This window comes from Euleptes europaea, chromosome 21, assembly GCF_029931775.1.
Source record: "Euleptes europaea isolate rEulEur1 chromosome 21, rEulEur1.hap1, whole genome shotgun sequence".
Classification (NCBI taxonomy): domain Eukaryota; kingdom Metazoa; phylum Chordata; class Lepidosauria; order Squamata; family Sphaerodactylidae; genus Euleptes; species Euleptes europaea.
In genome coordinates, this window is record NC_079332.1 from 3,746,328 (window position 1) to 3,758,553 (window position 12,226).

The 12,226-nt window shown below is 50.6% G+C and overlaps 1 protein-coding gene across 1 annotated transcript in view; it reads right to left on the bottom strand.

Annotated features, from left to right (window-relative positions):
- The window catches only part of NTN3 (netrin 3), a 49,526-nt gene extending 37,840 nt beyond the window's left edge, over positions 1-11,686 (bottom strand). The window contains exon 1 of the mRNA XM_056866295.1: positions 10,720-11,686. Within this exon, the coding sequence (XP_056722273.1) occupies positions 10,720-11,686 (967 nt within the window). The remainder of the gene's footprint in view (positions 1-10,719) is intronic.
- Between the last annotated feature and the right edge of the window lie 540 nt (positions 11,687-12,226).

The window sequence follows — 12,226 nt, forward strand, 5'->3', positions numbered from 1 at the left end:
TCCGGGCTACGGATGACAAAATGAAAACTGCTACTAAAACACCCAGGCACATCAATTTAACATAGGAGGGAAAAAATGATGAGAACATTAAAACTAGAGCTAATTACAGAGTGAACTAAGAAAAACTTCAGACGGAAAACTTTTTGAAGAAAGAACTGGTTGATTTATTGCTGGGTGGCCAGAATATAGTGCTGCAGCTACCAACCCAGCAGGGGTCCGGTGGCAAAAAGGAACCAATAGGATTGCATCTGCTCCTATTGCTTTCGGCTGCAGCTTGGCTCTCCCGTTTGAGCGACTCCTCACAGCTAACTGTGCTATGAAAACCCCATGAAATAACCAAAGCCCTTTTAGCATTTTGACAGCCAGCATGATGTCGCGGTCGGAGTGCCAGAACAGGAACTCAGAGCCCAGAGTTCAAATCCCTGCTTGCTGTGAAACGTATGGGGGTGGCCTTGAGCACACGAAGCTGCCTTATACTGAATCAGACCCTTGGTCCATCAAAGTCAGTATTGTCCACTCAGACTGGCAGTGGTTCTCCAGGGTCTCAGGCAGAGGTCTTTCACATCACCTACTTTGCCTACTCCCTTTAACTGGAGATGCTGGGGATTGAACCTGGGACCTTCTGCATGCCAAGCGGATGCTCTACCACCGAGCCACGTCTCCTCCTAAATAGTCTTGTGAACCCGGCATCTCAAGTTAAAGGCACTAGGAGTCGCTCAAACGGGAGAGTCAAGCTGCAGCCAAAAGCAATATCTGGTCAAGGAAACTCTAACTCAGTTCATTGGTCTCTCATTCCTTGTGGTAAGCAAGGCAGGAGGCAGAAGGCAGAAGACGGGGGAGGTCGGAACGCCGTCCGGATGCTTTGCGGGGCGGCTTCTTCAGCTCTCCGTTTACCTGGAGGTTGGCAACCCTACTCCCATCCCAAACCCCGCCATCCTCAGGCTATGCCCCCAAAACCTCCCGCCGGTGGCGAAGAGGGACCTGGCCACCCTACCACCTGTCCGCCCCTTACCTGCCTACTGGCTTGTCCGCCTGGCTGGCCTCTACTTGTTTGGCTCCAAAACTCAGGTTGCACACCCGAAGGACAACTGGGCAGCGAAAAACAACCTTAAGCGCAGGCCTGCCAAGTGGCAGGGTTGTCAGGCCTGGCTCAGATCCCTTCCTTGACATGACTGATCTTGAACTCTTACCGCTAAGCATGTTGTTTGCAGAGTTTCCCTTTTCCCTCCCAAGTTGGGGTGGAGGTGGTGGTGGTGGTGGTGGGGGCAGAGAAAAAAGCAACTAAAAACTTGTACTGTAACCACCAGCCAGCTTTTTGTTACCGCTCAATCTCTCCCTGTCTCATGTTAATCACTAATTAAAGGCCTGAATGGTCCCTGCTGTTTGAGGGTATTAATAAGAATTTAATTGCATAGTTTCGAGCTAATTATATAGGAGGTTGCTTCCTTCCTTGAGTAAGTACAGCCAATTTTTTTTAAAAAAAAAAAATCTCATGGCCAATTAAACAATCACAAGTTCAATTAATTTGTAATAATAGACCAATTACAGAACGCTGCGACTCTCTTGTTTCTTTTCCAAAGGCCACTTAAATCCCCGGTGAAGCCGTAACCTGCCTCTCCTCTGCGAGCCCGCCTGAGAGAGGCGCGCAGAGCCCGGCCACGGCCTGGGAACAATTAGTTAATGGAAGAGCCTTCAAGAAATTCTAGAGTTGATGTCAATGCCAAACCCACAAGAGATTCAAGCTACGCCCCGCGCCTCCGCTGGAGAAGTGCCCGGCTGCCATGCCTGGAGGGAAAGGTTGCGACTTCCGCTGTGTAGGAGGGAGGAATCTAGATCTCGAAAATCCTGCCACACCCTCAACCACCCAACCATATGAAGGAAGATGTTTGGGAACCGTCAGGAGCACGGAGCCAGGTTTTCCTTGGCCATGGCTTGGGGCTGCTGCCTCAGTTACACACATTGCTCAATTTTCCCCCCACCAGATTAGAGTCTGCTGCTCATGTGGAGGAGTGGGGAATCAAACCCGGTCCTCCAGATCAGAGTCCATCGATCCAAACTACTACACCACACTGTCTCTCAAGGTACCTTTCCTTCCCAAACTCCATCTTCCACAGGCTCTACCCCCCCACACACACTAAATCTCCAGGTATTTCCCAACCCAGAGTTGGAAACCCTAGGCACAATCCACTGCAGATCCTTGGTGGTTATGCATGGAATTCGTTTTTTTGACACCCTGCGCTTCTGAGACTATCAATATGAGCTATCTAGCAGCGCCGTTTTTGCAAAGCATTAGGAAGAGCGTCTAGATCTCTGCTTCCCTTCAATAGTTTCAGTTTCAAGAGCTCGGCAACAATAAATCCCTTTGCAGACTAACTGGCTTGAATGTGAGCTGAGTTATGAGCTGGGCTGCCAAACGCTGCGAAGCCACGGTGACTGAAAGGAGCCTCCATATACACAGGCAGCAAACCTCTGAGCACTAACATCGGGAGGGAGCAGAAGAGGAGGGCCTTGACTTCAATGTCCCGTTTTATGGCCCTCCAGAGCAACCCCTTGGAAGGTTTGCGAAACAGTGTACTGGACTAGACGGAGATGCATTTCACAAGTAGACACAAGAAATGCTCCTAAAATGCAATTGAGCCTTGAAGAGATCCAAGAGCGGTCCTTTTAAACCTTTTTCAGAATCTTTCCTCACACACCCTGCGGAAATCTTTGCCGGCTTCCTGGAAATCTGTTATCGCCCCCCACCATCTCTAGCTCCAGCGGGTTATTTGCTATTTCACTCTCTGACCTGCAACCCATCCACAAATCCTCATTCCACAGACTAGATACATGCAGCTGCAAAAAGGAAAAGCTGTTCTTGGTGCCTCTGGTTTGTGCCACAAGCGTGGAGGAGAAAAACATGTCCTTGCAAGACTCTCCTGAGTACTGAGAGGCGGAGAGGTGTGCCGAAAGGTGTGCCACAGTTCCGTGGCCTCCTATTGCCCCTACTTACTGGGACAATCGCTATTTTCTGGGACCTGTCCTTTGCAAATCACTGTCCCCAAATTTTGCCTTTGGGTAACGCCTCATTAAAACGTTGTGAGTCAAAATCGTGATCCGCTTTGCCAAATGGAAGATTATTCCACAACCAATGTTTTAGTCTTCCGCATGTCACAATGCTCTCTGCTTCCCCTGGTTTTTGTCTCATTGGGCAGGCCTTCGTTTCCCACCAACCCAAGGAATACAGAGCATCTTGGCTGCCCATCTGCAGTGATGCAGCATCCCAAATATAAATTACCAACTCAATGGAAGGGGGGACCTTTCCTGAGCTTTAAAAGCGCAGGGACACACACAAGAGCTGGGGAGGAGTTTATGCATGCTCGTTTTGATTCCTCTCCTTCTAAGGGTTCTCCCAGGAATATAAAAGCCCTCTGCAAACAAAGAGGAAGCCAAGAAAGTCACGCTGGGAATCCCACTCTCCTTCCCTCCCAGGGCATCTCAGAGCCATTCTGCTAACCTTTCGACTTCCAGGCCCGATGGGAAGAGCTACCCGTTTTTTTGGCAACTGTGCTCCCTCTGCGATAGGCACAGTGGCTCGGAGTATGAATCGGAAGGAGGGTCTTAATGTTATGGGTTATCTTGTTTTATGTTGGAAGCCACCAGGCCCCATCTGGAAGCTGGAAATGGCTTCAATGTAGATCAGAAACAGCAATGACATGGATGCAAACTTAAGGGGTGATGATGCCTTATTATCAAATTTCTGCAAGAAGACAGTGGGAAAAGGGTGTCCTCTTTCCCCATTCTGCATATTTGGCTGCCCTCTAAGAGAGACTTTTGGCGAAAACGCACGCATTCGATCCTGGCTGAATCCTGGCTGAAACAGGGAATAAAGGAGGCTAAAGCGACCGTGCCTTTTCGCCCGTGGTGCTTCACCCAGTGGATGGGAGCATGTGTGATCACTGTAGAATCAGAGGGGAACAAAAGCCATCCCCCTGTCCCTTCCTCTAATCCAGTGGTTCCCGAACTTTTCGGGCCACAGCCCCCTTGGCTTGACAAACTCAACCCCCAGCGCCCCCCTACCTTATCCTATAAAAAGCATGATTCAAAATGGTTTGCACGACTCACTAAAGAAGATAATAACAATCAAATTTCAAAACCGTAACAATTAATTGCACATCCATCCAAAATCAAATTAAAACTTTTTAGTTGAAATGTATCCAACAAAACTGATGAACTTGATCCAGCGGCACCAGCTCTTCAAAGTCTGGAAGAAAATTCTGATCGTTTCCACCAAATTTGCCAGCATGGTGCCATAGCTTGATCTATTGTAAATGAGTAAACAACACCGTTGAAGGGGCCCATTTTGAGCACCCCCCCGCTTCCTTCTTGTCTCTTAGTGCCCCCCCAGGTAATCCCAATGCTCACCAGGGGATGGTACTGGCCACTTTGGGAATCCCTGCTCTAATATGTCCACAATCAGTCAAGCTACAAACGTGGGGTAGGGCAAGAGCAGAGCGGCCGGACGATCAAAGCTCCTGACAGCTCGAGCAAGCAAGCCAAGCCACAAGGTTCAGGAGAATTCAAAACAACTTGAATTCTTGTTTGTGGGCTTCCTGGAGGCACCTGGTTGGCCACTGAGTGAACAGACTGCTGGACTTGATGGGCCTGGGTCTGATCCAGCAGGGCTTTTCTTATGTTCTTATGTAACTCCAAGGCTGCGCTGCAATAAGGAGCAAGTGGAAGGCAGGGCTATTTCAACCACCACAATTCCACTCTCTTTCCTCCCACTGGCAACCCCTGCTTCCCACTGCCAGTGCATCAGCCAGAGGGAGGAAAAACTGATCACAAAATCGCCATCGGCAGAATAGTATAACGGCATTTCTGGGGAAAACGCGGAACTGATGTCACACCACTGTGCCAACAGTACCCCCCCCCCACCAGGTCCCCACTCCCCCATCTCCTGCCAGGGGCCAGCCATCTACTGGCAACCCTACCCCACTCCCACATTAATTACAGGGAATTTTAAGGCATCCCGGTCTCCTTCCATGGATTCTCTGGTGGCTGCGGTTGCTCCCATCCACGTCACACAGGTGGGTGGGGCTGGCAATGATTACACACATGGGCACACATGAAGCTGCCTTCTACCCTTGGTCCATCAAGGTCAGTATTGCCAACTCAGGCCGGCAGCGGCTCTCCAGGGTCTCAGGCAGAGGTCTTTCACATCACCTACTTGCCTGGTCCCTTTAACTGGAGATGCCGGGGACTGAAACTGGGACCTTCTGCATGCCAAGCAGAGGCTCTACCACTGAGCCACGGCCCCTCCCAGGGAGTCCCATTCTGGAGTCCCATCTTAGACCTCTGCCCAGGGCCCCAGAATCACTAAGGCAGCCACCTGCCTGCCAGCTCAGAGACCTTTTTCTCTCCAGATGGCCCATCAAGAAAAGAAGGATGAGGACGGTATAACTGAGCTGACTGAAAGGGCTCTTGAGTAACTTCCTGCTGTTTGGATAAATGGTGCCCCAACCACAGGTGGAGATTGGCAGCCCAGCCCACCATGTCGTCTTCCTTCCCCGTGGATTTCTGTCAGCGCCTGCACCTGCTAGGGCGTTCAGCTGTAAATTTCTCCACATTTGGATAGCGCTTCCCATCTGAGTTGGCGAATAAACACAAAAAATTATCTTCCGTTGTAGTGATTAAGTAAAGGTAAAGGTCCCCTGCGCAAGCACCGGGTCATTCCTGACCCATGGGGTGACGTCACATCCCGACGTCTCCTAGGCAGACTATGTTTACGGGGTGGTTTGCCAGCGCCTTCCCCAGCCGTCTCCCCTTTACCCCCAGCAAGCTGGGTCCTCCTTTTATGGACCTCGGAAGGATAGGAGGCCGAGTCAACCTTGAGCCGGCGACCTGAAACAGACTCCCGTCAGGATCGAGCTCAGGTCGTGAGCAGAGCTTTGACTACACTACTGCAGCTTACCGCTCTGCGTCACGGGGCTCCTTATTGTAGTGATTAGAGCCGGCTAAAATATTTGGAATGAAAATAGATTCGAGAAAGAAAGAAAGAAAGAAAGAAAAGAAAGAAAAGAAAGAAAAGAAAGAAAGAAAGAAAGAAAGAAAGAAAGACAGACATTGCCATGTTCAGTTGGAACACTTTCGCACTTTCTAAAAATATCCTTGTAAAATTACTCAGGGACTATCAAGATCATCTAGCCCAGTCCTTGGGTTGGCAAGGTGCCTTGGCCCTCAACAATTCCACAACATTCATTCCTCCAGTGTCCTTGTTTTCTCTTCCTCCCCCCGCAAATTTTTTTTCAGTTGCAGACAACCAAACATTTGTGCCCAGCGTGCCAAAGCCACTACAGAAGCCGCGCCAAACCCACAAAAACATACGGATCCCTGAATGTATTCAGATCCTGCTCTTTAGTAACCACACACATCTTCTTGTTAGGAAAACAGAGATACAAAATCCACTGATGCCACCCACCAGTCTCTGTTTAAATGGGACAGCCAGTCTTTCTCTCTCTCTCTCTCTCCTGCTGCCACCCTGCAGTAAACGACCACAGCTTTTTCGTTTCCCCTGGAAGCCTCAACCAAACACCCTCTCCAAAGATCCAGAAAACTGAAATCGCCGCACATGGTCAAACTCTCTGACCTCGTGTGCAAAAAAAAGGAGAAATTAGATGTAAAGGGCCCGCACGCCCCAGCGTCAGCCGTGCCGTCGCTGTGGGGCAAAACAGCAAAACCCCAAAAACTGGCAGGTCCAGCAGTTCTAGATGATGCAACTCAACCGGGTGCAACCACGCCAAGGCAGAAGTAGACAAGGGTGTGTGACAGGGGCAGGTTAGGGGAGCCAGGATATGATCTCTGTTGACTATCCTGCATGTGTGCTGGAATTCATACTCCCAATGGCGCAACCCTGCACCTATAAAACTCGAGGAGGAGGAGAAGGAGGAGAAGAGATGGTTTTTATATGCCGGCTTTCCCTTCCATTTAAGGGAGACTCAAACCGGCTTACAATCACCTTCCCTCCCCCTCCCCACAACAGACACCCTGTGAGGCAGGTGAGGCTGAGTGAACTGTGACTAGCCCAAGGCTTTCCACCAAAGAGACCCCATGATATCCCGGCCTGCATTACAATGAGGGCGTTGCTGCGGAACAAACCAAAATTAATCTGAGATCTCTGAGTTTGTTTATCAGACCCAACCACAGTTAAGACTAACTGTGGTGTCCAAAAACATCTTCAAACCATGGCTTCAGATCCTGGTTGCAGAGACTAAACACAGAAGAAGAGTTGGTTTTTATATGCCGACTTTCTCTGCCACTTAAGGGAGACTCAAACCGGCTTACAATCCCCTTCCCCTCCCTACAACAGACACCTTGTGAGGTAGGTGGGGCTGAGAGAGCTGTGACTAGCCCAAGGTCACCCAGCTGGCTTTGTGTGCAGGAGTGGGGAAACAAATCCAGTTCACCAGATTAGCCTCCGCCGCTCATGTGGAGGAGCGGGGAATCGAACCCGGTTCTCCAGATCAGAGTCCACCGCTCCAAACCACAGCTCTTAACTGCTACGCCACGCTGGCTCCCAGAGCACGGGAACTAAAATATGGACACCAGATGAATACCAGATGCTATGCCTTATAGCCCAAAGAACCCACAGGCAGATGGACCGGCGTGTTAAGGCAGTTTCGTTGGGTAGAAGCGTTGGTTTGAAGTCAAAGAGCCAGATTTGAGTCCATTAGCACCCCAGAGAGTTTCAGGGTATAAGCTTTTGAGAATCAAAGCTCCCTTCAACAGATACACCAAACAGTTCCTGGTTAGATCATATCCCCGTGGGCAACGAATTGGTCTTTGAAGAAGAAAAAGAAGAAGAGTTGGTTTTCATACCCTGATTTTCTCTACCTTTTTAAAGACGCTCAAAGCGGCTTACAATCACCTTCCCTTCCCCGCCTCATAACAAACACCTTGCGAGGTCGGTGGGGCTGAGAGAGTTCGGAGAGAACTGTGACTAGTAGGGTTGCCAACCGCCAGGTAGTTGTGCGAAGAAATAGTAACCGGCTCATGCAATAAATGCAAATTGGTGATGTAATTGTATACAGTTACAAAAATATGCAAGGTTACAACCTTACAATATTACGGCAGACGATACACTTATATACATGTGATAGCTGGAAGCTATCAAAAGGAAGTCAATATCGATTGACAGTAACCTTATAAGGTAATTACAAAAACTTATTGTTTTATAATGTCTTTTTCTTTTTTTTTTTGCAGGTAAGGATATTGAAGCACAGATGGAACTGGACCGGAACCCAGCTCCGTTCCGGTCCAGTTCCATCTGTGCTTCAATATCCTTACCTGCAAAAAAAAAGAAAAAGAAAAAGACATTATAAAACAATAAGTTTTTGTAATTACCAGGTTACTGTCAATTGATATTGACTTCCTTTTGATAGCTTCCAGCTATCACATGTATATAAGTGTATCATCTGCCGTAATATTGTAAGATTGTAACCTTGCATGTTTTTGTAACTGTATATAATTACATCACCAATTTTTATTTATTGCATGAGCCGGTTACTATTTCTTTGCACAGTTAGTTTTGGTGCTTCTTTTTGCTAACCGCCAGATAGTAGCTGGAGACCTCCTGCTATTACAACTGATCTACAGCCGATAGAGATCGGTTCCCCTGGAGGAAATGGCAATTGGACTCTGTGGCATTGAAGCCCCTCCCCAAACCACGCCCTCCTCAGGCTCCGCCCCAAAAACCTCCCGCCAGTGGTGAAGAGGGACCTGGCAACCCTAGCCCAGGGTCACCCAGCAGGCTTCATGTGCCGGAGTGGGGAAACCAACCTGGTTCATGTGTAGGAGCGAGGAAACCAACCCATAAAGACCAGGGAAGAGGATGGGTAAAATTTCCCAGAATCCATGGAATCATACAAAGTTAATCTGTTCTGCTTCCCAAAGCCAACCACGATCAGCCTGCAGTGGTCAAGAGCGGTGGTTTGGAGCGGTGGACCTGGAGAACAGAGTTCGATTCCCCCACTCCTCCACATGAGTGGCGAACCAGGTTGGTTTCCCCCACTCCTACGCAGGAAGCCAGCTGGGTGACCTTGGGCTAGTCACAGTTCTCCCAGCCCCACCTACCCCACAGGGGGTCAGTTGAGGGGAAGGGAAGGCGATTGTAAGCCGGTTCGAGTCTCCCTTAAGTGGAAGAGGAAAGTTGGCATGTAAAAACCAACTCTTCTTCTGCTGGTGCTGCTCTCCGAGACCCTCCACCCTGGCGAAAGCTGGGCACGTTTGCAAGTGGAGATGCTTTCAGAAGGCACAGCATGGTCCTGATTCGGACTTCACAGGCGCAAGGCGGGCAGCAGGGACAACAAGCAGCCCGGCCTAGACAAGATCTGTGCAAGAGGGTGTGTGTGTGTGTGTGTGTGTGTGTGTGGACTGCCCAGGCGGGCCCTCTCCCTTTAATTGGTACTAATTGCTGCGCCTGTTCCCGCTGGCCGGCGAGATGTCACGGTTGAAAGGCACAGAGGGGGGACCGCTCCGGGAGCTAATCCGGCTTTCAGCCGCTAAGCCCCCTCGGAGGCGTGTGATGGAGGGGGCTCATTCACCGAAGGCACAAAGCCCGCGAGAGGAAAAGTGAGAAAGAGGAGATGGAGCCGACCGGGAAAACTTTCACACGGCAGCTCCGCTAAGCCGCCTTTGTGCCGCTGGGCCCTGCAGGGATGGCTTCAAGGGACCCTGCCTCCCCCCCTCCCCAGCCCTCCGCCTGGCGTTCCTTTTCTCTCCCCCTGTTCATCGTTTCGGCTCCATCTGCCAAGGGGCTGACCCCAAAGTGGCTGAGGCTTTAGAATTTGCAATTACCTATGAGCCTTGTGCTAGTGTTTCTCATTACCTTATTAGCATAGCATAGGTGTTAATTTCTCTCCAGCCTCCAGGTGGTGGCAGGAGATCTCCTGCTATTGCAACTGATCTCCAGCCGATAGAGATCAGTCCCCCTGGAGAAAATGGCCGCTTTGGCCATTGGACTCTACGGCACTGAAGCCCCTCCCCAAACCCCGCCATAACAGAACAGAAGAAGAGTTGGTTTTTAGATGCCGCCTTTCTCTACCGCTTAAATAAGAATCAAACCAGCTTACAATCACCTTCTCTTCTTCTCCCTCTTCTCCTCCCCTGTGAGATAGGTGGGGCTGAGAGAGCTGTGAGTAGCCCAAGGTCACCCAGCTGGCTTCATGCGTCTAGAAGTTGTAAAGTAAGTTCTAGTACAATGTAAGAATTTGATGTGTAGGTTTGTACGTTCTGTTTTATCTGTTCGAAAAATTAAAAAGTTATTTATATTTTTTTAAAAAGAAGTACGCAGAATGTCCTTGCCTCTGATGTTTCATGCTAGTCAACTAGCTCTTTTTGGGGGAAAAGATGGCATTCCGATTACAAAGAAGAAGAAGAGTTGGTTTTTATATGCCGACTTTCTCTACCACTTAAGGCAGAATCAAACCGTCTTACAATCACCTCCCCCTCCCCTCCCCACAACAGACACCCTGTGAGGCAGGTGGGGCTGAGAGAGCTGTGACTCGCCCAAGGTCCCCCAGCTGGCTTCGTGTGTAGGAGCGGGGAAACAAATCCAGTTCAACAGATTAGCCTTCACCGCTCTTGTGGAGGAGTGGGGGAATCAAACCCGGTTCTCCAGATCACCGCTCCAAACCACCACTCTTAACCACTATACCAGGGAAGGACAGGAAATTCTCCTACCTAGGCACTCATTGGCCTCCCGGGCCGAGGCCCTCTGCCACGGACGGTCATAATGGAAGGGTTTGCATCGGTCGCATTCGGGGCCTTCGGTGTTGTGCTTGCAGTCGCACACCAGCTTGCCCTCTTTGTCCTTCACGCAGCGCGACGCGTGGCCGTTACACTTGCAACGCCCCCCGACCTGGAACTCTCCTACGGCGTAGAAGTACGACGAAGAGCTCGTCCCGCCGTCCTCGTCCTCGTGGTCGCGACCTCCCAGCTCCCGGAACAAATGGGGGCGGCTGAAAATGACCCTGATGTCGGTGGCCGTCACCCAATCCTGAAGGACAGGGCTGTTGTCAAAATCTTGAGCCGAGGGGCGCCCGTCCAGGGTGCTGAAGGCGATAAGCCCCCCGGTCAACGGGTACAGATCCGTGTGCCCGTCGGTGCACAAAGCTTCCTGCTCGTTCTGCTTGGTGACCGTCGCCTTGTTCGATTTGCCGTAGATCTTACGGCACTGAGAGGAGTAATACTGATAAGGCACCCAGGTCTTGCCGTAATCCATGGACTTGAAGATGGCCGCTGATTCGGGACGGGGGGAGCAGAACTGCAAGCTGACGTAGATCACCTCGAACTTCTTGCCCAAGGAGAGGGTGATGGTGACGTTCTGGGGCGAGTGATGCAGCGTCTCGGAGCGCCAGCAGGTCATGTTGGCCACGGTGTTGAGGTCGGTGAGGTAGGAGGCTGGGTGAGCTTTGCGGGGGTCGGACGAGTCACAGTGGCGGGTGGGAGGCTTCCCGCACGTGCTGGAGGCATGGACTTCCTTCCCGAAGGCGGCGTTGACAAACTCCGGGATGCAGCGCCGGGAGGCCCCTTTCTCGTCGTAGCAAGGGTCCGGCGGATTCTGCTGCACCACAAAAGGGTTCACGGCCTGAGCCAGGTTAAGGCCACAAGAGGTAAGGAGCAGCCACAGCAGAGCCAAAGGATCCATCCTCCTGGTGGCGGACCCTGGAGCCAAGGAGAACACGTCCTCTCTGAAAGAAACAGAACAAGAAATGTGAGTCATAAGAACATAAGAAAAGCCCTGCTGGATCAGACCCAGGCCCATCAAGCCCAGCAGTCTGTCCACACAGTGGCCAACCAGGCGCCTCTAGGAAGCCCCCAAACAAGACGGCTGCAGCAGCACCATCCTGCCTGTGTCCCACAGCACCTAATATGATAGGCATGCTCCTCTGATCCTGGAGAGAATAGGGATGCATCATCATGGCTAGTATCCATTTTAACTAGTAGCCATGAATACCCCTTTCCTCCATGAACATGTCCACTCCCCTTTTCAAGCCTTCCAAGTTTGCAGCCATCACCCCATCTTGGGGCAGGGAGTTCCACAATTTAACTACGCGTTGTGTGAAAAAATCCTTCCTTTTATCTGTTTTGAATCTCTCACCTAAGCAGGGTCAGCCCTGGTTAGTATTTGGATGGGGGACCACTAAGGAATACCAGGGTTGCTATGCAGAGGAAGGCACCGGCAAAC